The sequence below is a fragment of the Manis javanica genome, chromosome 15 (assembly GCF_040802235.1).
Source record: "Manis javanica isolate MJ-LG chromosome 15, MJ_LKY, whole genome shotgun sequence".
NCBI lineage: Eukaryota > Metazoa > Chordata > Mammalia > Pholidota > Manidae > Manis > Manis javanica.
The window spans coordinates 31,382,919-31,409,412 of NC_133170.1; the positions used below are offsets into that span (position 1 = coordinate 31,382,919).

The following is a 26,494-nucleotide window of genomic DNA, read 5'->3' on the forward strand; positions in this document are numbered from 1 at the left end:
CTAGTAGTTTTGGAGTGGATTCTTTAGGGGTTTTTTATGTACAATATCATGTCATCAGCAAACAGGGACAGTTTAACTTCTTACGTGCCAATCTGGATGCTTTTTATTTCTTTGTTTTGTCTGATTGCCATGGCTAGGACCTCCAGAACTATGTTGAATAGAAGTGGGGAGAGTGGACATCCTTGTCTTGTTTCTGATCTTAAAGTAAAAGCTTTCAGCTTCTCGCTGTTAAGTATGAGATTGTCTGTGGGTTTGTCTTATATGGCCTTTACTATGTTGAGGTACTTGTCCTTTATACCCTTTTTGTTTAGTTTTTATCATGAATGGGTGTTGAACTTTGTCAAATGGTTTTTCAGCATCTATGGAAATGATTATGTGGTTTTTGTCCTTCTTTTTGTTGATGTGGTGGATGATATTGATGGATTTTCGAAAGTTGTACCATTCCTGCATCCCCAGAATAAATTCTACTTGATCATGATGGATGATCTTTTTTATGTATTTTTTAATTCAGTTTGCTAATATTTTGTTGTGTATTTTCGCATCTATGTTCATCAGGGATATTGGTCTGTAATTTTCTTTTCTCGTGATGCCTTTGCCTGGTTTTGGTATTAGAGTGATGCTGGCCACATAGAATGAGTTTGGAAGTATTCCCTCCTCTTCTATTTTTTGGAAAACTTTAAGGAGAATGGGTGTTAGGTCTTTACTAAATGTTTGATAAAATTCAACAGTGAAGCCATGAGGTCCAGGGGTTTTTGTTCTTAGGTAGGTTTTTGATTACCAGTTCAATTTCATTGCTGGTAATTGGTCTGTTCAGATTTTCTGTTTCTTCCTTGGTCAGCCTTAGAAGGTTGTATTTTTCCAGAAAGTTGTCCATTTCTTCTAGATTTTCCAGCTTGTTAGCATTTAGGTTTTCATAGTATTCTCTAATAATTCTTTGTATTTCTGTGGTATCCGTAGTGATTTTTCCTTTCTCATATCTGATTCTGTTTATGTGTGTAGACTGTCTTTTTTTCTTGATAAGTCTGGCTAGGGGGTTATCTATTTTGTTTATTTTCTTGAAGAACCAGCTCTTGCTTTCATTGATTCTTTCTATTGTTTTATTCTTCTCAATTTTATTTATGTAAGCTCTAATGTTTATTATGTCCCTCCTTCTACTGACTTTGGGCCTCGTTTGTTCTTCTTTTTCTAGTTTCATTAATTGTGAGTTTAGACTGCTTATATGGGATTGTTTTTCTTTCTTGAGGTAGGCCTGTATTGCAATATACTTTCCTCTTAGCACAGCCTTGGCTGCGTCCCACAGATTTTGTGGTGTTGGATTATTGTTGTCATTTGTCTCCATATATTGCTTGATCTCTGTTTTTATTTGGTCATTGATCCATTGGTTATTTAGGAGCATGTTGTGAAGCCTCCATGTGTTTGTGGGATTTTTCATTTTCTTTGCATAATTTATTTCTAGTTTCATACCTTTATGGTCTGAGAAACTGGCTGGTACAATTTCAGTCTTTTTTAGTTTACTGAGGCTCTTTTTGTGGCCTAGTGTATGATCTATTATTGAAAATGTTCCATGTGCACTTGAGAAGAATGTGTATTCTGTTGCTTTTGGGTGTAGAGTTCTGTAGATGTCTGTGAGGTCCATCTGTTCTGTTGTGTTGTTCAGTGCCTCTGTCTCCTTACTTATCTTCTGTCTGGTTGATCTGTCCTTAAATGTGAGTGGAGTGATGAAGTCTCCTAGAAGGAATGCATTGCATTCTATTTTCCCTTTTAATTCTGTTAGTATTTCTTTCACATATGTGGGTGCTTCTGTGTTGGTAGCATAGATATTTATAATGGTTATATCTTCTTGTTGGATTGACCCCTTTATCATTATGTAATGTCCTTCTTTGTCTCTTGTGACTTTCTGTGTTTTGAAGTCTATTTTGTCTGATACAAGAACTGCAACTCCTGCTTTTTTCTCTCTATTAGTTGCATGAAATATCTTTTTCCATCCCTTCACTTTTAGTCTGTGTATGTCTTTGGGTTTAAAGTGAGTCTCTTGTAGGCAGCATATAGATGGCTCTTGTTTTTTTATCCATTCAGTGACTCTATGTCTTTTGATTGGTATATTCAGTCCATTTACATTTAGGGTGATTATCAATAGGTATGTACTTATTGCCATTGCAGGCTTTAGATTTGTGGTTACCAAAGGTTCAAGGTTAACTTCCTTACTATCTAAGAGTCTAACTTAACTCATTTAATATGCTGTTACAAATGCAATCTAAAGGTTCTTTTCTTAATCTCCTCCTTTTTCTTCCTCCTCCATTCTTTATATATTTGGTATCATATTCTGTATTCTTTGTCTATCCCTTGGTTGACTTTGGGGATAGTTAAGTTAATTTTGCATTTGCTTAGTAATTAGCTGTTCTACTTTCTTTACTGTGGTTTTATTACCTCTGGTGACAGCTATTAAACCTTAGGAACATTTCCATCTATACCAGTCCCTCCAAAATACACTGTAGAGATGGTTTATGGGAGGTAAATTCTCTCAGCTTTTGCTTATCTGGAAATTGTTTAATCCGTCCTTCAAATTTAAATGATAATCTTATTGTATAAATTAATCTTGGTTCCAGGCCCTTCTGCTTCATCGCATTAAACACATCATGCCACTCCCTTCTGGCCTGTAAAGTTTCTGCTGAGAAATCTGATGTTAGCCTGATGGGCTTTCCTTTGTATGTGATCTTATTTCTCTCTCTGGCTGCTTTTAACAGTCTGTCCTTATCCTTGATCTTTCCCATTTTAATTACTATGTGTCTTGGTGTTGTCTTCCTTAGGTCCCTTGTGTTGGGAGATCTGTGCACCTCCATGGCCTGAGAGACTATCTTCTTCCCCAGATTGGGGAAATTTTCAGCAATTACCTCCTCAAAGACACTTTCTATCCCTTTCTCTTTCTTCTTCTTCTGGTATCCCTATAATGTGAATATTGTTCCATTTGGATTGGTCACACAGTTCTGTCAATATTCTTTCATTCTTAGAGATCCTTTTTTCTCTCTGTGCCTCAGCTTCTTTGTATTCCTCTTCTCTAGTTTATATTTCCTTTATTGTCTCCTCCACCATATCCAACCTGCTTTTAATACTCTCCAATGTGGTCTTCAACAATTGGATCTCTGACCAGAATTCATTCCTGAGTTCTTGGATATCTTTCTGTACCTCTGTTAGCATGTTGATGATTTTTATTTTGAACTCCCTTTCAGGAAGAGTCATAACGTCCATGTCATTTAAATCTTTCTCCAGAGTTACATCAATTTTCCTCTGGACCAGGTTCCTCCGTCGCTTCATATTTGTATATGGCGCCCTCTGGTGTCCAGAAGCTCCACTCTCTGGAGCTGCTCAGTCCGTGAAGCAATGTCAGGGGTCACAGGGGAGCGGTATTGGTGCCTGGGGCTAGGAAAGAGCTGTTTTTTCCTGCTTCCTGACTGCTATGTTTGTCTCCACTGCCTGAACCAGTGGGCCGAGCACACAAGTATTAGCTTTTGTCCCAGAGCAGCTGGATATGAATCCCTGCTTTGCCCAAGCAGCTGAAATCTCAGTCTTTCCAGGAATTCTGCCTGTCTTAGCTTTCCAACCCCGTAATCACGCTAGTATCATGAAAGCACCATGAAATGTAGGTTTGTGCTTCCAGAGCAGATCTCCGGAGCTAGGTATTCAGCAGTCCCAGGCCTTCCACTCCCTCCCTGCTCCATTTCTCTTCCTCCTGCCGTGAGCTGGTGTGGGGGAAGGGCTTGGGTCTTGCCAGGTCACAACTTTGGTAGGTTACCCTGTTCCATGAGGTCTGCTCTTTTTTCCAGGTGTATGCAGTCTGGCACAGTCCTCTTTCCTATTGCTCTCTCAGGATTAGTTGCACCAACTATATTTTTGAATTGTATGCAGTTTTAGGAGGAAGCCTCTGTCTCACCTCTCACGCCATCATCTTTAATCTCTCTACTTCAGTTTCTTCAAGAGGCATGAACTCTAGATCCAGACTGCCCAGTTTTGAATTTAGATGACTCAACCTACTCTGTGGCCTGGGAAAGCAACTTAATCTCTGAACCTCAGTTTCTTTCTCAGATTGGGTTTATTAATAGTGCCTACTTCACAGGTTGTGGGAAAGATCAGTAAATTAATGCATTTACATGACTTGAACAGTGCCTTCCCAAGCCTGCATTCTGTTTGTGCTCAGCTGTTCTTGTGGCTGTCTTCATTAACTTGAATCTGTCTCCAGGGAACAGTAAGTTTTCAGTAAATGTTAGCTACAATTTGTATTACTGTCAAGGCCAGTGCCCTCATTTTATAGGTAAGGGTGCAAAAAAAAAAAATTTGAAAGTTGGGACTTGAAGGTCCCGAGCATTTCTGTGCTCTGCTAGCTGATGGTAATTAGAGACTTGTAAGACATGCTGATGATTATGCTCCCTTTTTATCACCAGAAGTTCATCTCCTATCCATTAAGAAAATTTTTCCCTTGGGAAAACACCTTCAATTTTAAAAATAAATTCCGTATAAAAGAAATTTAGTCATTGAAACCTTTTTTGAAAGAATTTGCTGTCAGGTAGCCCTCCTGAGACTCACAGAATGAAGCACATGTTACCTCCATTTAGGAAAGTGACAGAGTCCGTTCTCTCTCCCCTCAGCCTGTAGGAAATCCATGTGAAATGCATCCCTGCCACTCTGTCCTTTAATCTTAGTTTACTTCTTTCTTGTTTTTCCCTTACAATAGAATGTTGGCCCCACGAGAACAGGGACTTCAGTATTCCCATCATCTAGGACAGTGCCCAGTACACAGCAGGCCCTCTGTCAATACATATTGAATTCATTAATTTCTGAATTCATGAAATCCAGAGAAGAAACAGTAAAGATGACACGGAAACCAAGAGCATAGAGTGAGCTATTAGTTAGCTTTAAGCATTACTCATACAAGAAAGGGAAATTTTAACAGGGAAGAGAAGTGTCTAGGAGCAAAAGACCTGTGGAGAAATGTTGAGAATTTAAAGTCATCATTAAGTCATAGAATGTGGCTCCTATAATTCCATGCTAAATAAAAGGGAATTTGAGTATAATTCTGAAATCTTTTCTGTTTGCTAACTGAACATCCTTCTGGTAGAAACTTTTTATCCTAGTAACCTGTGGTTCATAGCCATCAGGAAGAGACTAGAGCATAAGTACTATGGTCCTCTGATCTTTCTGGATTTCATTCTGTGGAAGCAGTTTGTGTACCAGTTTATGTGTACCTACCAAGGGGCTTAGCAGTTGGTCCTAGTATAAAACCATTCCAGTGACTAAAATCTGGAAGTGAATTACATAGTTATTAGGTGAGCACTCTACCATCCCAAAGTGGGATTTGGACTAGTATGTTATAAAACTTGTTTCATTGGAGATGTTAAGCTTTTAAGACAAGTGTTTTAAAACAAGTATCTCTTTTTCTCTTGTCTGCCCTAGTTGCATTGTCTACATAATCTCATCAGTTTGCAGCATCCTAAAATTATTCTGATGCATTAATACTACAGTGGAAATCTCTGAGGTCCCTAGAGAATATCTCTGTAAAAGGGACATGTTAAATCATCTTGCAGAATTGAAAGGGGTAGTGAACTGAAATATTCTGTTAGTATATGGTCCACATTGCTTGCCCTGGACCAACAGTTTAGATAATTTGGACCAATACCAGGACCAGTTTTTGACATTACAGGGAAGGAAGAGTTTGACCTTGTATTTTCAGAAATGGATCAGAGAATTAGGTTTAGAAAGATGCTTCTTTCCTGAACATCTTGGAAAATCCAGTAGAATTCAAGCAGCAAGGGATCCTAGATATAGAGAAGTGGGAGGGAGAAAAGGAACATTTATTAAACATTTACTATGGGACAGACACTTTCATATCTCTTATCTCATATTTAATTTTCACAGCCACCCTAAGAACATATTTATAGAAGAGGAAACAGAGCTCATAGAAGTCAAATAGCTTTCCAAGATTATAGGTAACAAGTGGCAGACATTTAAACCTAGGACCGACTCCAGAACCCATGCTCCTTCCATTATACTATACAAAAAGAGAAGGAATCTTCCACTTTGTAGTCTCATTCCTTGGACATAATAGACACTCAGGGAGATGCATTTTGGATGTAATTGTACTCCTATGTGGGGAAATAAGAAAACTGCCATTACCAGTAAAGAACTTCCCTTACTAAGAGCAACCTAAGTAGATTTCTGACATCAGTGCACTGATATTGTTTTATAAATATAACTACCAGGGAATTTGGAACTGTAGAGATTGGGAAGGGACAAGAAGTGGATCTTGGAGGTTTGGGTAAGGTTTGGGTGGATGGAAGAGAAATGTAAAAGAATTTTAAATAGGAACCAACTTGAAGGCCCTCCACTCCTCATCTTTCCATCCTGGGTTCTCTCTAGGTGCCTTTGAACTCTGTCCTCTACTGTTACCATGCCACACTCTGCATTATCTCTCTCTTCATGTCAAACTCAGCAAGTCCCTTCACTAGGCTTCCCTTCTTTAAGCCACCATCTTTTCTTACCATTGGCTTATAACTGTAATACATACACAGCTTCCATGCTGATTCATTTCTTTTCCTGGTCTCAAGCAAATGAACTATGTAAAACACAAAAAGATTTTGGAAATGGGAGCTATTCTCAACAAGATCATTGGTGAATAGATTCTCAAGGATAGCAATGCCAATAGTTAACATGTAAGGAATATACACTAAGTCTCCAACACTTAAGTTTATAAGCACATTGTAAGTATATTCTCATTCAGTCCAACCCAGCAATCTTAGAAGGTAGACACCATTCTCATTATTTTATTATTGAAGAAACTGAACTGCAGAGATAGAATTTAGCAAACTTATCCACGGCCACATAGTCTGTAGGTTGCACAGGCCAGATTTGAACCCAGATATGTCTAACCAAGCCAAAATTTGATTTACCTCCAATAAGAAGACATAGCCAGAAGGTTTTTTTAAGAGGTTAGTATGTCTTTGTATTCATACTGATTACAAGAGAAAACAGAGTCAGAATATTCAACTAAAAATGAGTGAAGGATATAGATAAGAAACTCTTCTTAAAAACCTGTTAAATGAGTGAAAAGGGACTTCATGGTAGTGTAGGTTAAAAAAACCTCTCTCCCCTCTTAGGTTCAGTGATTGGAGCTCTGAATCAAACTGATAAAAGATTAAAAAGGAAAAAAACAGATATAATTAAATTTGAATGCACAGGAGCTTACTATGAAATGTGACTTAAGGAAGTGATTAGAATTTGCAGCTTATGTACCATCTTAACAAAGGAAATAAACTGTGGAGAAGAGGCTAGATAAAGGAAAAGGGATTGAGAGCATCTGGTGAAGGGATAAGTTATGGGAAGGCAACTTGGAAATGTATGGTAAATAAGGGTTATTTAGTAAGGTTTGTGGTAAGTAAGAGTCTCACATAATCAGATCTGGAGCTGGTCTTGGTCTTTTCTTGGTTCAGGAGAGGGAGACATCTTTACAAATGGATACTCACATTACGTTTACAAAGGAAAATCTATGCCCTTCTTTAAGACCAAAAAGAGGAAGGCAGAGAACTAAGTGCCTTCAGATCAAAACAACCCTTATGCCAAAGTGGCATGTTTTAGGGTGGCTTGCTAATGACTCTGTTTAGTCACAGCATATATGTGTTGGACTAACTTGCAACTACTTTCCATGTCTTATAGCTCAGTAGCTCATTTTTTTAGCACCTCATAATATTCCACTGTCTGGATGTAACACAGTTCATCAATTTACCTACTTGGTTGCTTCTGAATTTTTGCTATATGAACAAAGGTGCTGTAAACATCATGTGCAGGTTTTGGTGAGGACATCAGTTTTCAACTAAAGGAGTTAAAATACCAGGGAGCTAAATTGTTGAATCGTATAGTAAGAGTAAATTTAGTTTAATAAGCAAGAAACTGCCAAACTTTCTTCCAAAGTGGCTATACCATTTTGTATTCCCACCAACAATGAATTGAGAGTTCCTGTTATTCTCACCAGCATTTAGTGCTACCATTGTTTTGTATTTTGGTCATTCTAATAGATATGTACTACCCCATTGTTATTTTAATTTGTATTTCCCTGTTGGCATATTACGTGGAGCGTCTTTTCATGTGTCTGTATATCTTCTTTGGTGAGGTGTCTGTTAAAGTCTTTGGCCCATCTTTTAATGGGTTGTTTTCTTATTGCAGAGTTTTAAGAGTTTGTGTATTTTGAATAACAGTCCTTTATTAAATGTGTCTTTTGCAAATATTTTTTCCCAGTCTGTGGCTTGTTTTCTAATTCTGTTGAGATTGTCTTTCACAAAGCAGAAGTTTTTAATTTTAATGAAATCAAGCTTATCAGTTATTTATTTTATGGATCGTACTTTAGTGTCTAAAAAGTCATCACCATACTCAAGGTCATGTAGGTTTTCTCCTATATTCTAAGAGTCTTATAGTTTTGCATTTTGTATTTAGGTCTGTGATGCATTTTGAATTGATTTTCATGAAGTAGTAAGGTCTGTGTTTAGATACAGTTTTCTGTATGTGGATATCCAGTTGTTCCAGCACCATTTGTTAGAAAAACTGTCTTTGCCCTATTGTATTACCTATGCTCCTTTGTCAAACATCAGTTGACAAATTTCTATGGATCTGTTTCTGGGTTCCCTATTTTCTTCCACTGATCTGTTTGTCTGGTTTTTGTCAATACCTCACTGTCTTGATTACTGTAGCTTTCTACTAAGTCTTGAAGTCAGGTAATGTCAGTCCTCCAACTTTGTTTTCTCCTTCAAAAGTTGTTTCCTTTTCTGGGTCTCTTGCCTTTCCATATAAACTTTAGAATCAGTTTTTCAATAGCCACAAAACAACTTGCTGGGATTTTGTTAGAATTGCATTGATTCTACAGACCAAGTTGGGAAAAACTATGACAGTGTTTAACTTTCCTATCCCTCCATGGGATATCTCTCCATTTATTTAGTTTTTCTTTGATTTTTTTTTTTGTGAGAGCTTTATAATTTTCCTCATAGAGATATTGTATATATTTTGTTAGGTGGGTACTTATTTCATTTTGGGGTGTGCTACTATAAATCATACTGTGTTTTTTTATTTCAACTTGTTCATTGTTGGAATATAGGAAAGCAAATAGCTTTTGTATATCAACCTTGTACCCTGCTACCATGCTATAATTGCTTAGTAGTTCCAGGAAGGTTTGTTTTTTTGTTGTTGTTGTTGTTCATTTGGATTTTGTACTAAATGATAATGTCATCTTTTTAAAAAGACAATTTTATTTTTTCCTTCCCAATCTATATATCTTTTATTTCCTTTTCTTGTCTTATTGCATCATCTAAAACTTCCAATACAATATTGAAAAGGAATGGTAGAGGAAACATCTTGTTTTTTACATAATCTTAGTGGGAAAGCTTCAAGTTTCTCACCATTAAATATGGTGTTAGCTGTATTTTTTTAAAGATATTCTTTATCAAATTGAGGACATTCCCCTCTATTACTAGTTTACTGAGAATTTTTAATCATGAATGGGTGTTGGATTTTGTCAAATGCCTTTTCTGTATCTGTTAATATGATCATGTGACTTTTCTTCTTCTGCCTGTTGATGTGATTGATTCTGTTAGTTGATTTTTAAATGTTGAACTAGCTTTGCATACCTGGGGTAAATCCCACTTGGTCTCTGTGTGTAATTTTTTTTATGATTTTTGGATCCAATTGGCTAATATTTTGTTGAGGATTTTTGCATCTGTGTTCATGAGAGACATCAATCTGTGGTTCTCTTTTCGTGATGTCTTTGGTTTTCATGTTAGGGTAACACTGGTCTCACAGAGTGATTTAGAAAGTATTCCTTCTGCTTCCATCCTCTGAAAAGAGATTGTAGAAAAATAGTGTAATTTCTGCCTTAAATGTTTGGTAGAACCAACATTAAACCCATCTGGTGTAACTACTTTCCTAGGTATTTGCTGCAGTCTTTCTGATAATGCATCTTATGGTTAGTAGACTACAGGTTCATTTTTCTCAAAAATCATACATCCTAAATATATTTATTTATGTAAATATACCTTTTTTCAAATATCTAAATATTATCTATATAAAAATTAATATAAATATTAAATATATATTTAAGTAGCAATATATCTATTGCTTTAAATATCAATAATAGTGTAGGAAGACTGAGGCTATGATCTTTTTAAACTCAGCACTCAACATCCATTAGTTCTGTTTAGGAAATCAACTTTCATGTTTTGGGAAGAGTCCAATTCTTGGTGGGGGAGGGGATGGTTTCTACAAACATAAATTTCTACATTGAAATTATTTTTTTTTCCATTAATTTTTCCATTTCAAAATAGAAGCTGGGTTTATAGTCAGTTTTTATTTAAGGGAAAAAAATCATAAAAACAGAATGAGGTAAATGAGGAGTTGTTTAATAGGTACGGACTTTCAGTTTTGCAGGATGAAAAGATATGGAGAATAGTTATATAATATGAATATATTTAATGCTACTGAGCTGAGCTGTACACTTAAAAATGGTTCAGTGGTAACTTTTATGTTATGTATTATTTAACACAATTTTTTAAGCTTTTAAAAGGAAAAAAATTTCTGGCAAAAATATATTCAAAATATACACTGAATATTATTTGAAACATTTTATAACTTACTGAACTAAGAAAAAGAGGCACCCTTTCCTTTTTCCCAGATAAATAGCTCAAAGTTTTGAAATGGGAAAGGCCTGACATTGGGCTTTTGTTTAGCTTTTTGTTTTGTGCTTGGAAACTAGGCTGTTTGTTCATTTAGTTGTTCTAGTGGCCTATTATGCTGTTCTTCTGGGCTTCCCTGAGTTGAACTGCTTGAATGATAAACCTCTTTCAAAGGGTTATTTGCATATTTATTATTTTTAAATATGTTCACATTGGGATTTACTTTAACAAAGGTGCCAAACCTATTCTCATTCAAATACTTAAAAATATTTAGGCAACCTAACAGCTACAAACAATTTTAAAATAAATTGAAACGGTTTTCAATAGAGATAGCAAAGTTTGGGGACTACCTGGTGTTTAGAAAACACTCTAACCAAAGGACTTCTAAATAATTTTCAGCTTCAATTAATTGCAGTCTTAACTTGGCATTTTTCAACATTTTATTATGAAAATTTTCCAACATATAAGAAAGTTGAAAAAATTGTCTCATTAACCCAGATTCTCTATTCACATATCTATCCATCTATCAATCACTCTTTTTTATGTATTTCAAAGTAAGTTAGGGACATTTGTATAATATATATCATTAAAGTTCAAAAGCAGTTTATTGGTTTCTTTTTTTTTAGTGAAATGCACAAATCTTAAGTATACTATTCTGTTAGTTTTTACAAATGTACATGCATGCACTTGTGTAATCTAACCTGAACTCCTATCAAAATATAAAAAGAGGTTAGCAAACATTTTTTATGAAGAGTCATGCAGTGTTTTAGGTTTTTGTAGCAACTGCTTAACTCTGCCATTGCAGTGAGAAAGCAGCCATGGACAAGTGAACGAATGAGAGTGGCCCTTCTTAATAAAACTTCATGAGATTATTCACTGAGACTTGAATTTTTTAGAATTTTCATGTATCATGAAATATTATTTTAATTTTTTTTCAACCATTAAAAAATACAAAACTTATCATAGCCCACAGATGTACAAAAATGACAGCTGGCTGGATTTGGCCCATTTGACTAATACAGTTTAGTAACTCCTGATACAAAACATTATCTCCCAAGAAAATTCTGTCTTGCCTTTTCCCAGCCTGTACCCACTCTCACACCGCAGGCAAACACTATAAATGTGGTTTTGGTTTTGTTTCTGCGTAGATTAGTTTACCAGTTCTAAAATCACATGTAAGTAGAATAATACAGTCTATACTCTTGTGTAAGAATTTTTACTCAACATAATACATTTAAAATTGATTCATTTTCTTGATTGTATGCATAGCTTGTTCACTTTTATTGCTGAGTTGTATTCCATTGTATGATGACCGATCATAGTTTGTTTATCCATTCTTCTGATGAGCATCTTGTTTACAGTTTGGAGCAATTATGAGTAAAGCTATAAACATTCTTACACATGTCTTTGTGTAAATATATGCTTTTATTTTTCTGAGTAACTCCCTATAAATGACCTTGCTTGGTTATATGGTACGTATGTATTGAGTTTTTTAAAAACTGCCAGACCTTTTTCCAAAGTGGTTACATCATTTTATACTCCCAACAACAACAAATGAGAGTTCTGCTTTCTCCACATCCTCTTAAACACTGATATTTTGCATCTTTTAATTTTGATCTTTTTTATAGCGGCTGTGAGGTGGTATTTCATTTTCATTTTCATTTTGTTGATAATTAGTGATATTGAACACTGTGTCATGTGCTGACTGGCTATGTGTATCTCTTTCTGAAGTGTCTGGTCAAATATTTATTTTTAATTGGGTTTTTGTCTTATTATTTAGTTGTAGGCATTCTTTGTATAACTTATTTTCTCCTAATCTGTGATAGTGTATTCAGTTTCTTTATGGTGTTTTGATTATCAGAGGTCTCTTAATTTTATTGAAGTCTAATTTATCAGTTTTTATTGGCTATTGCTTTCTGGGTTCAGACTAAGAAACTTTTTCCTCACCCCTAGTTGCTAAAATATTCTGGGGTTTTTCCCAGATACATTATGGTTTTTACTTCTACAAAAACTGCATTTAGTCCTGTGACCCATCTCAAGTTAATTTTGGTGTATATTGTGAGAGAAGGGTCAAGGTGCTTTATTTTTCCAAATGAGTATTAAATGATTTTCAAAGACTGTCCTTTCTCCATTGGATTCCTTGTACTCTTTTGTCAGATCTCAAAGATGTAAACATAGATCTATGTTTATGACTTTTGTTTTATTCCATCATTTAATTTATTGATCTGTATGCCATCACTACACTGTGTTGACAACTCTAAGTTTATAATGAGTGTTGATAGTTTTAGTCTTTCAATTTGTTAATCTTTTTAAAGTTGTTTCAGTTATTCTGGGTTGTTTCCACATAAATTGTAGAATCACCTTGTCAATTTCTATGGTAGACCTTTTGGGGAGTGGTATTGACTGCACTGCTTTTATTAACCAGGTTAGGGACAATTGATATGTTAACACTGTTAGGTCTTCCAAGTCATAAACATGGTTTATTTCTCCATTTAACTAGATTTTTTAAAATTTCTGTCTACAGTGTTTTGTTTCAACTGTATGCTGCTAATACATGAAAGTATAGGTGATTTTTTGACATGTCTTACAACTTTGCTAAATTCACTTATTCTAGTAGTTTTGTAATTTTTTAGAATTTTGTACAAAAGCAATTACATTATATAATAACAGAATTTTAATTCTTTTGACCTTTCTTTCTCTCATCACAGTGACTAAGATGCACAGTACAGTACTGAGTGGAAGTAGTGAGAGTGAACATCCTTGCCATGCTCCCAACATTAGAGGGAAAGCCTTCACTCTTTACCATTAAGCACGATGTTGACTCTTGGTTTTTCATAGTTGTACTTTGTCAGTTTAAAGTTCTGTATTCCTAACTTGTTGACGGTTTTTCTTACAGACAAATATCAACATACATGTGCTATTGCACTTCCTTTCACTGTGCTTTGCAGATACTGACTTGTTTATAAATTGAAGGTTCATGGCAACCCTGCACTGAGCCAATCTGTTGGCAACATTTTCCAACAGCATATGCTCACCTTATATCTCTCACATTTTGGTGATAATCACAATGTCTCAGACTTTTTCATTATTATTATTATTACTATATTTTTTTATGGTGATCAGTGATAAGGGATCTTGACATTACTATTGCAATTGTTTTGGGGTGCCATGAATTGCACCTATGTAGGATGGCAAACTTCTTCAGTAAACACTGTGTGTGCTCTGATCGCCCCATCGACTGTTATTCCCCCTCTCCTTTCTTATTCTTGGGCCTCCCTGTTCCCTGAGACATGACAATATTGAAATAAGGCCAATTAATAATCCAGCAATAGCTTCTGAGTGTTCGAGTGAAAGGAAGATTCATATATCTCTCACTTCAAATCAAAAGCCAGAAATGTTTAAGCTTAGTGAGGAAGGCATGTCAAAAGCTCAGACAGGCCCAAGGGTAGGCCTCTTGCGCCAAACAGTTAGCCAGGTTGTGAATACTAAGGAAGAGTTCTTGAAAGAAATTAAAAGTGATGCTCCATTGAACACACAAATGATAAGAAAGGAAAACAGCCTTAATGCTGATAGGGAGAAAGTTTTAATGGTCTGGATAGATAAAACCGGCCACAACATTCCCTTTAGCCAAAGCCTAATCTGGAGCAAGGCCCTAACTGTCTTTAAGTCTTTGAAGGCTGAGAGAGGTGAGGAAGCTGCAGAAGAAGAGTTTGAAGCTAGCAGAGGCTGGTTCACGAGATTTAAACAAAGAAGCATCTCCATAGCATAAAAGGGCAAAATGAAGCAACAGTGTAGAAACTACAGTGAGTCATCTAGAACCTCTAGCAAATGTAACTAATGGAGGTGGCTACACTAAAGAGATTTTTCAATGTAAACAAAACAGCTTTCTATTGGAAGAAGACACCGTCTAAGACTTTCATGGGAGAAGTCAGTGCCTGGCTGCAAAGAACAGGCTGGCTGGCTTTCTTGCTAGGGACTAATGCAGGAGGTGACCTTTTTTGAAGCCAGAGCTCATTTGCCATTCTGAAAATCCTCAAGCCCTTAAAAATTATGCTAAATATAGTTGGCCTGTATTCTATAAATGAAACAACAAAGCCTGGATGAAAGCATATCTATTTATGACATTGTTTAATAAACAGTTTAAGCCCGCTGTTGGGACCTATTGTTCAGGAAAAAAGATTCCTTTCATAATATTACTGCTCACTGACAATGCACCTGGTGACACAAGAGATCTGATGGAGACGGACAATGAGACTAATGTTGTTTTCATGCCCGCTAACACAGCATCCATTCTGCAGCCCAGGAATCAAGGGGTCCATTTCCACATTCAAGTATTATTATTTAAGAAATACATATTTTAAGGCTGCATCTGCCATAGATAGTGATTCCTCTGATGGATTTGAGCAAAGTCCACTGAAAACTTTCTGGAAAGGAATCACCATTCTAGATGCCATGGGAAGAGAACATCCATGAGTCATGGAAGAGATCAAAATAGCAACATGAACAAGAGTTTGTGAGAAGTTGATTCCAGCCCTTATGGATGCCTTTGAGGGAGTCAAGTCTTTGTGGAGGAAGTGACTGCAGATGTGGTGGAAACAGCAGGAGAACCAGAAGTAGAAGTGGACCCTGAAGATGTGACTGAATTGCTGCAATATTATGATAAAACTTGAATGGATGAGGAGTTGCCTCTTGTGGACAAGCAAAGAAAGTGGTTTCTTGAAATGGAATCTGCTCTGGTGAAGATGAGGTGAAGACTGAAGTGACAACAAAGGATTTAGAATATGACATACACCTAGTTGATAAAGCAGCTTCAGGGTGTGAGAGGACTGAATCCAATTCTGAGAGAAGTTTCCTGTGGGTAAAATGCTATCAAACAGCATCACATGCTACAAAGAAATCATTCATGAAAGGAAGAGTCAACTGATGCAGCAAATTTCATTGTTATGTTAAGAAACTGCCACAGCCAACCAGTCGCCAGCAGTCACCTCCCTGACCAGTCAGCAGCCATCAGTATCAAGGCAAGACCCTCCACCAGCAAAAAAGCTACAACTTGATGAAAGCTCAGATAATGGGGAGCATTTTTTAGCAATGAAATATTTAATTAAACTATGTACATTTTTTTAGACATAATGCTGTTGCTAATAGCCTACATACAGTATAGTATAAACATAACTTTTATATATACTGGGAAACCAAAAAAGTCATTAGACTCACTTTATTGCAGTAGTCTGGAACCAAACCTGAAGTATCTCTGAGGTATGCCTGTGTAGAATTTCGTCAGATAATTTCTCTACATTTCATGAAACAGTGATATGATTTTCTACTCTATTCTGTTAGTATGGTGAATTATACTAATAGATGGTCAAATGTTGAAGTGACCTTCCATTTCTGGGATAAGCCTCACTTATGATATACTTCTTAATATGTTGCTGGATTTGATTAGCCTATATTTTTTAATGTATTTTTTAAAGATACCTATTTCATAAGGAATAAAGTTCTCTAATTTTCTTTTCTTCATAGTATCTTTGCCAGGTGGATACCAAGTTACACTGGCCTCAAAATGAGGTGGGTAATGCTCCCTCCTCCTCTGTTTTCTGAGAGATTTATGTAAGTGTAGAAGTATTATTTCCATTAAGTGTTTGATATAGTTAATGAAGCTTTCTGGGCTTAAAATTTTCTTTGTGGGAATGTTTTGATAATTTTTATTTAGGTCATAAATTTTCTATTTTGTCTTATGTTTCTTTGGTAAGTTAAATTTTCAAAGAATTTGTTTCATTTAATTGTTATTCATTGCTATGAAATTGCTCCTTATAGTCTGTTACTATCATTTTAATACCTTTAAAATCTGTAATGATATCCTTTCTTACATTCCTATTATGGGCTTATTCTTTTTTCCTAAGTCAGTCAATCTGGATATCTATTATTTTGTCCATCTTTTCAAAGAACCAGTTTATGGCCCTATTAATTTTGCTCTTATTTGTTTACTCTTTCATCAATTTCTGCTCTGACATTTATGGTTTACTTGGATTTACTTTGTTCTTTTTCTAGCTTCTTACTGCCAAGCCTTAAGTCAGTGATTTTATATCTTTTCTTTTTCTAAAATACATAATTCAAGTTACAAATTTCCCTCAAAGTACTGCTTAGGCACATTCCAGCAATTTTGATGTGAAATTTTCATTATCATTTTGTTTAAAATATCTTCTCTTTTTTTCTATAGATTTCTAAAAGTGTCTTAATTTCAAATTTGAGGGGTTTTTTTCTAGGTATCTTGCTGTTACTGATTTCTACCTTAATCCCATTGTGATTAGAGAACATATTTTGTATTATTTTAATTATTTTACATTTTTTGAGACTTGTTTTATGGTTGAGAATATATTCATCTTGGTGAACATACCATATGCTCTTGAAAGGACTGGTATTCTTAGCTGTTGCCTAGAGTGTTCATATCAGTTAGGCCCAGGTGGTTGATAGAGTTGTTCAGATATTTCATGACTTTACTAAAAAAAAAAAAAAAAATTGGGGCAGAGGGGCCCTGTCTATTTGAGAGAAGAGTATTAAAATCTTCAAGTATAAGTAGATTTTTTTCTGTTTGTCCTTAAATTCTTTCAGGTTTGCTTCATTTATTTTGAAGCTCTGTTACTATTTGCACATACCCATTTATGATTGTTGTGTATTCCTTATAAACTGGCCTTCTCATTATGAAATACCCCTTAATTTCTAGGAATATTCTTTTTCTTAAAATCTTTATTAGTCTTAACCCAACAAAAAGCAGTATAAAGTGACAGTAAAGATGTTAAGTGTTTCTAGCAAATAATAGGCATTCAGTGAATACTTACTGAATATTAGCTTTGTGGTGTTTTCTGGATAGCAAATTGCCAGATAATATAGTCTCCTTATATGTAAATATATATGTAGATTTTTTTATACTGTTATTGTAGAAGTCACAAACAGGATAAGATGCTATAAGAATAAAAAGAAAATACTTTAGGAACTTAGTTACCTCCCAGGTTAACTGTGCATCCATCAGCCCTAGCCTACTGATACTTAATGAATTAAAAAGAAGAACCATGTAATGAGAAAGTGAGTAGGCATTCTAGGTTAAATCTTAAGCAAAACAGTCTAATTACACATACAGAATAGGATGGTTTCAGTAGATAGGTAATAGAAGAGTTGGAGTAGGTCATGAAAGACAACCTTACATGACTTTAATCACCTTTGGCTACATTTTTACTACTTTCCTGATATTTATTTAAACCACAGACCCCTTTTATTTTTTTCCTGCTTTATTGAAATATAATTGACATATAACATTGTATTAGGTGTGAGACAGTGATATTTGATATATGCACATATTGCGAAATGATCACCATAATAAATTTAGTTAACATACATCACCTCACATAGTTCAGAGTTGTTTTGTTTTTTTTCTTGTGATAAGAACTTTGAAGATCTATCAGCAACTTTCAGTTGCTTTATATAGTACAGTATTCTTAACTATGGTCACCACCCTATATTTCATCCCCAGGACTTACTTATCATATAACTAGAAGTTTGTACCTTTTGACCACCTTCACCCATTTCACCCACCTTTGGCAACCACCAATCTCCTCTGTGTCTTAGTTCACTGTTTAGACTCCACATGTAGGTTACATCGTACAATAGTTGTCTTTCTCTGTCTGACTTGTACCACTTAGCATAAGGGCCTCAAGGTCTGTCCATGTTGTCATAAATGGCAAGATATCCTCCTTTTTATGGCTGAAAACATTCCATTTTGTATATATATACCACATTTTCTTTATTTATTTATCCATTGATGGACACTTAGGTTATTTCCATGTATTGGCTATTGGAAATAACACTGCAGTAAACATAGGGATGCAGATATCTTTTTGAGAGAGTGATTTCATTTCCTTTGGATAAATACCCAGAAGTGGAATTAATGGATCATATGGTAGTTCTATTTTTTATTTTTTGAAGATCCTTCAAATTGTTTTCTAATGGTGGCTGCACCAGTTTACATTTTACCAACAGTGTACAGAGATTCTCTTTTCTCCACATCCTCACCATCACTTGTTATTTTCTAGCCTTTTTGCTAATAGCCATTCTAACGGGTGTGAGGTGACATCTCATTGTGCTTTTGATTTGCATTTCCCTGATGAGTAATTATATAGAGCATCTTTACATGTACCTGTTGGCCACTTGTAATATATTCTATGGAAAACTGTCCACTTCTCAATCAGATTGTTTTTTGTTCTTTTTTTTTTTTGCTATTGAATTCTGTGAGTTCTTTATATATTTTGGATATTATTCCCTATCAGATATATAATTTACAAGTTTTTTCCCCCATAAGAGGTTGCCTTTTCATTTTGTTGATGGTTTCTTTTGCTATACAGAAGCTTTTTAGTTTTGATATAGCCCCACTTACTTATTTTTGCTATTTCTTCTTTTGTGTTTTAACATCAAATCCAAAAAATCATAGCCAAGACTAATGTCAAGGAGCTTATCCTCCTATGTTTTCTTCTAGGAGTTTTATGGTTTTAGGTCTTACATTCAAGTCTTTAGTCTACTTTGAGTTAGTCTTTGTGTATGGTGTCAGATAGTGGTCAGTTTCATTGTTTTGCATGGAGCTGTCCAATTTTCTCCGCGCCATTTGAAAAGACTATCCTTGTCCCCATTGAATATTCTTGCCTCCTTTGTTGTAAAGTAGTTGACCATATATAGATGGGTTTATTTCTGGGCTCTCTATTTTGTTTCATTGATCTGTGTATGGGTCTTTATGCCAATACCATGCTGTTTTAATTACCAGTACTATCCTATTTTAGTTACTATAGCTCTATAATATAGTTTGAAATCAGAGAGCAGGATGCCTCTAGGTTTGTTCTTTCTCAAGATTACTTTGGCTATTCAGGGTCTTTTATGGCTCCATATGAATTTAAGGACTTTTTTGGTTCTATTTCTGTGAAAAATGCCATTGGGATTCTGATAAGGATTGCATTGAATCTGTAGGTTACTTTGTATAGTATGGATATTTTAACAATGTTAATTCTCCAGCCCATGAGCATTGAGTACTTTTCCACTTACTTTTGTCTTCTTCAGCTTTTTTCATTAATGCTTTGCAGTGTACAATCACCTCCTTGGTGAAATTGATTCCTGGGTATTTTACTCTTTTTGTTGAAATTGTGTGTGGCATTATTTTCTTAATTTCTTTCCGATAGCTCATTGTAAGTATATAGAAATGCAACAGATTTTTGTGTATTGCTTTTATATCCAGGAACTTTACTGAATTCATTTACTCTAATGTTTTTTTTATGGCATCTTTAGAATTTTCTATAAATGTCATGTCATGTTATCTTCTTCATTTCTGACTTTGAAGCCTTTTGTTTCTTTTTCTTGCCTAATTGCTCTGGCCAAGACTTCCAGTGCTATCTATGTTGAATAAAGGTGGTAACAGGAGGTATCCTTGTTTTGTTCCTGATCTTAGAGAAAATGGTTTCAGCTTTTTACCATTGAATATATTAGCTGTGGGCTTACCACATATGGCTTTTTATTATATTGGGGTAAGTTTCTTCTGTAACTGCTTTGTTGAGAATTTTCATCATAAATAGATGCTGAGTTCTGTCAGATGCTTTTTCTGCATCTATTGAAATGATCATATGATTTTTATCCTTCATTTTGTTAATATGGTGTATCATGTTGATTTATTTGCAGATGTTCAACCATCCTTGTATCCCTGGAGTAAATCACACCTGATCATAGTATATAATCCTTTTAATGTATCATTGAATTGAGCCTGCCAATATTTTGTTTAGGATTTTTGCATCTGTGTCCATCAGAGATGCTGGCCTGGAATTTTCTTTTCTTGTGGTATCCTTGGCTGGTTTTGTTATCAGTTTAATGCTGGACTCATAAAATGAATTTGGAAGTGTTCCTTCCTGTTTTGTTTTTTTGGGAGAATTAGAGAAGAAATGATATTACTTCTTTGATATTTGGTAGAATTCACTAGTAAAGCAATCTGGTCCTAGACTTACGTTTATTGGGAGATTTGTGATTACTGATTCAGTCTCCTTACTAGTTATCAGTCTGTTCACATTTTCTGTTACATCATGATGCAGTCTTGGTAGGTTGTATATTTCTAAGAATGTGTCTATTCTTTCTAGGTTGTCTAATTTATTGACATAATTGTTCATAATAGTCTTTTATGACCCTTTGTACTTCTGTGGTATTGGTTGTAACATTGCCTCCTTCATTTTTGATTTAGTTACTCAAGTCTTCTCTTTTTTCTTGGTGAATCTAGCCTGTGATTTGTCTATTTCGTTTATCCCTTCAGAGAACAAGCTGTTCATTTCCTTGATCTCTTCTTTGTCTTTTTAGTCTGTATTTTATTTATTTCTGCTCTAATCTTTATTATTTCCTTCCTATTGCTAACTTTGGACTTACTTTGCTCTTTTTCTTCTTCTTTTTCTGAGGTGTAAAGTTAAGTTGTTTGAGATCTTTGTTGTTTCTTACTATAGGCATTTATTACTATGAACTTCCCTCTTAGAACTGCTTTTGTTGCTCCCTATAAATTTTGGTATATTGTATTTTCCATTTTCATTTGTCTCGAGATACTTTTTCATTTAGCATTACCAAACCCTTTATAAGCATAAGCTATAACAATTCTGTTATGTTCTTTATTTTTTAAAAACAATATAGTTTATTCATATGAGTGTTTAAAAAGAGTAGCTGCCTCTCATTCTGAAGACCCTCAAGGCAATTAAAGACAGTCTGTCATAGAAAAATAGGAGACCTATGAAGCCTGAAGGAGGGTGACTGTAATCTTCACTTTTGCCTCTTTTATTTCTTTTCCTCAGAAATAAACAAACTAAAACTGGTTTTGACATTTTAAAGAGAAATAAAGTAAGCACTGGAAATAATCCCCTGTGATTTTCTCTACCCAGGCATCTGCTAAAATAGTGTATCTTCACAGCTGATGAAATTACACTGCACTGGTGAATAGTAACTCATTAACTCATAACCAGGGAAAATACCAGAGTGACTTGGGACCTCCAGAAGCTTTTGTTTCAATTTTTAAAACCTGAGATACAGTTTTTAATGTTCATTTGACTGTTAATCTCTTCAAGGAGCACATTGATTCTTCGACTACAACAGCATTGAAATTCTTCACTGCAGGAATTCTTTCTTTCAAATTTGTATTTCTGTTTTGTAGAGTACATGTGTAATTTTGTTAAGGCACGTATGCTCAAATGCTTCTAAAGTTTGGGAGTGAAAGTAGATTTTGGTAGGAGGATGTTCTCCTACACCTCCTGTGGGGGTAGCAGTATTTTCCTGCTATGATATGTGGCATCCTTTTCTGCTTCTTGCTTTCCTCCCTTTCCCCCAGAACTATAGCAGTCCATGATAAACAGAGCAGAGAAACCATCAGCCTTCACCGGCCTTAGCAGATGCCAAACCTCTGATTCAGCCAAGAAGAGAGGCGGCAGTCAGTCATACCTGTCCAGCCTTACATCACAGCAGGAAGTGGAACAGTACAGGAAGTAGAACGTCATTCCTCCCCGAGGTGTTTTGGCTTTCCAGAGTGACTGGGGGCAATGCTGATCTGCTTACATGACTTGGACAGAGCTTTTAGTTCTTAAGCATAACTTTTCAACTGCCGAAGTTGTCTTTCTGTGACAGATTTAGTATTAGGATCAACTATCATTTTTCTGGCCCTCGTGCACAAAGCTATTATATTCTAAACCATTTAGATATGTCCAGCTTTCTGTTTAGCATGAGTTATCCAAGAAAAATGTAGACAGCTGTTCAGTATAATGGGAAAAGCATTGAACAGAAGGTCAGAGACTTCAAGTAATTCATTAACCTCTTCAAAGCTCAGTTTCTCATCTCTAAAATGAGTCTGATGATAACTTTGCTGTTTTTCTTAAGGCAGTAACGAGTGTGAAAGTAGTTTGTAAATCCATACTTTGCTATACAAACAATAGGTGTTATTTGTTAATGTGCATATAGCCAACATTCATTTCTGTATAACTTTTTAATGGTATCTGACATAAAACACAGGAGGTCTTACCTTTTAGTTTGGGAAATATTTTTACAGATGACTCAGAGGAATGCTGATGGGAGTAGGATATTGTTGTTTGACACCAAATTTCTGTATTTTTTACACCAAATCTCTATTTTTAGGGTAGTCTCTCTTTCTAAAAATCAACATCCTCTAAAACCCACATGTCTTCTGATAACCTGCAGAAATTCCCAGAATTCTAGAATCTTTGCTGTAGGCTATGGCTTTTTGACACATTTAAACCACAACTATCCTGTGTGCTTTGTGGACTATAACAGTTCATATAGTAAGATACATGCTAGTTCAGATTTGAAACCTCCATCAACATTATCATAGGAATAGAATGCTACATTTATTTCCCAGTTATAGTCATGTCTAAAATACTCAGCCCAGTTTTTTTCACCGTTTTTGCCTACCTTTGTACTTCTAAATTCAGTTTATTAATTTTTCCTTCATAATATAGAATCACTTGTGACTAGGCCAGATTCTGTCTTCCATTTTTTTTTCTTTTTTTTTTTTTTTTTGTATAATTTCCATCTAATTTTTTTCCAAAGGATAGCTTTTCTTCAAACCTTAAGACTCAGCTCCATGCACAGGCTTTGGCAGAGGTCATGGGGCAGCATCCGCAGGTCTCAGTTGGAGCAGCAGAGTTTGCTCCCCTGGGTGTCACGAGAATGTTTCCTGACTGCCTTGCTGTGAGTGTTACAACTCACCCAGCAATGTAGTCCTGCTACAGTTCAAGAAGCACGTAGGCATCAGACCCATGTCCTATCAGCTTTGACCTCTGTGTTTCAACGGTGAATTTCTTAATGGCCTTGTCCTTGACCATGTATCAGGCACAATTGGTACAATGAATAAGCTGCATGTGGCCATGGCCCTTTCTGTCAAGATGATTGTTCCTTCTTTTCTTGGTTGTCTTGGAAGCAAGAGCTCCACTTTTCTCTTATGAAAACATTTTTCTGCTATAGAAGAAGGAACTATTGGGGTTCCTTTGAGACGGCTGCTTCTGCACTCCTTCTAATGGCCCACTAGGATATTTAGGCCCCCAAGAACTAACACATGGGTACTCTGGGTAAATTCACATATTTTATTCCCAACTAAGATTTCTCTGATAACTGGTCACCAGCCTTACAAGTATCTGAAACTGCATTCCACCTACTCTCTTTCTAAAGCCTAGACAGAGTCTAATGACCACCAAGATAGAGGCATACCTAGTCTCATTTCCCATTCCAGAAGCAGACAGGGAAGGAGTATATCTCATTATATCTCTTAGATTTATATATACTCTTTTTTCTTTATCTGTCATTATTTACACAGACCATGTAAATTACCCAGAGGGGGCTTTCTTTGTGTGAAAGGTAGGTGCCTTGAAGCATATCTGAGCTTTTTACATAAGGAAGGTAGATGGGGAGGAGGAGGATATGCAGTCAACATTGATCACTTAACTTGGAAAATAGAAAAGGAAAAGAATTGCCCATAAGCCCACCACCCTGATGCAAACTCAGTCGATATTTTGTTGAATCACTGTCCAGTGTTACTATTTTTCTTATGTGATATTGTCATAGTTGTGATACATACACAGTCATGGGCCTACAAGTTCCTACCTTTTTTTAAAAATGTAATATTACATTCCAACTGTGAAACTAACAAATACATTTTCATTTGTATCTGCTATATGGCAGTTATATTATTATAATGGTCTTTTAACTTGGTGGGAAATAGCATGCCTTGCCTTTAGACTTCATTTGGATCTTGCTTGTAGCTGTGTAATTTCCCACAAATGAGAGGCTAAACCTCTTCCCTAAACATCAGTTTCCTCATTCATCACATAATAAAACTATAGCAAAGGTTATCATGAGAATTATATGTGGTATGTATTCAGTGTGCTTAGCCCATTGCCTGGCACATAGGAAGTCTCAGTGAATGACAGTGGCGGTGACATTGATAATGGTTGTGAAAGAACCCTAGAATAGTTATGAGATCACTTTACAGATTTCTGCTCTCTCCTGATATTGTAAGATCCCTCTAATTGCACAAGTAACCCATAATGCTAATAAATTTTTCCTGCAGCAAAAAAAATTAATCTTTTCTGAATCTTTAAGTGAATTGTTAGGGAGGTCCCTGCTACTCCCTGAGCAACAGTATAGGTACCTTCCCAAGACACCAAGGCATGGAACATGAGCCACAGACATTAAGCCATAGTGGCAAGTGACTTTTGCTTCTGGAGTTTTCTGACCTAAGGATGATTTTCAGACAATAGAAAGAAGCAGAAACCACCAGCTCTGTCCTGTGGTTCTAAGTAATTCTTGATCAACTTGGTGATTACATGAGCTCCATGGAGGCAGATACCTTTCAGGCCACATGAGTAAGCTGTAAGTAATCTGGGGAAGAGACCTTCCCCTTAGTGTGGCATCATTTATAGTGTTCCACAGCTACAGCCTGCATTTTTGTAGTTTCTGCTGAATGATTTACGGCAGCATTGTTCTGTGACTCACTTGGTTTATTTCTTAGACTAAAAATTACAGTGTTTTAAACATCTCAGGAATATATGCTCTCAGATCCAAGTGTCCTTACCTTAATGATTATAAGCATAGACTAATGAGGAAGAGCTGTTTTTCTCCTGTTTGTGTTGTTATTTGTGATTTAGTCTGTCTTCCTGGACAATAAAAATATCTGTGCATTTTGTGTAAAATAGAATTCCTCACATCTTAATTTCTTTTCAACAGTAATCTGAAAATGTGGGAACCTGCGCTCAATAAATGATGAATGAAAAACCTAGTGAGTTTTTATCCTAAAGAAAAGTTGCATATATTTTAAGTTTTATGCACTAGTAGTATTTTTAATCTTTGAGTTTTCTCTGTACCTTAACACGTTATCCTATAATCTGACACTATGCATGTGTCAATTTCCTAGACTGATCTTAACTCTAGTCAATATCTAGTTCACCTTCTACAATGTACCATTAAGTTAATTACCCACACCCTCAATTAACATATGGTAGGACCCCCTTTTTGGAAGACAGGCCTAACACTTGCCTATTACATTACACTTGTATTTTCTAAAGTTGTATTTTGGAGGATATTACTTGACTCAGTCTTTACCTGAATTATTAAACCACAGTCTTGTTACAATATGATTCTACAGTATTCTTTTCATTAACTTGTCCTCAGTTCCTCACTAATTTGTTATTTTCTATACATTCTCTCTGTCTTTAAGATTACTATCTGTTTTGGGTTAAAGGAATATTTTCTTGGACACAAAAATGCATCATCAACCAAAACAAAAAAGAGCTGTTCTCCCTTGATGTCTTCCTCCTCCTTCCTGATCCTGGGATGAAGAGGCTAAAGTTTCCAGCTGGATCTGGCAGTTAGCATTTCTGGGATAAAGTAAATGAACACACTTGATTGAGGTGTAGCTGGACTGTATCACTGTCTTCCTATTATCCTAGGAGATCAAAGCAAAGCACAAATAGAGGCTTAGTCTTTAAAATATTCGAAACAGATGGCTGCTTCTTTTTGGTGAAAAATCAGGTTTTAAGGCAAACCACTTGTTAGCAAGACTTCATTTCTTTTCATTGAAAGATGGTCAACACTGAACATATACAAGTCTTTCTTTCTCAATTTTAGGACTAGAATGACAATCTTTTTGCATGAGGAGGGATTTGGCAGACCTAGAAAGCTCTTAGACCTTCTGGGTTCCTCTTCATGTGAATATAAAATAAATCATTTAGATTTTCCTT

General features: G+C 35.6%; 1 protein-coding gene across 13 annotated transcripts in view; it reads left to right on the top strand.

Moving 5' to 3' along the window:
* Window positions 1-26,494, top strand: part of ERC1 (ELKS/RAB6-interacting/CAST family member 1) — a 724,558-nt gene that overhangs the window by 632,067 nt on the left and 65,997 nt on the right. For 8 of the 13 annotated variants that reach the window (XM_073222497.1, XM_073222503.1, XM_073222499.1 and 5 more), the window contains one exon: window positions 16,221-16,265. The exons of 4 other annotated variants lie outside the window; for them this stretch is intronic. In XM_073222497.1, coding sequence (XP_073078598.1) covers window positions 16,221-16,265 — 45 coding nt within the window. Of the gene's footprint in view, window positions 1-16,220; window positions 16,266-26,494 lie in introns of those variants that run through there. One more of the 13 variants, XM_073222507.1, reaches the window with a different exon arrangement.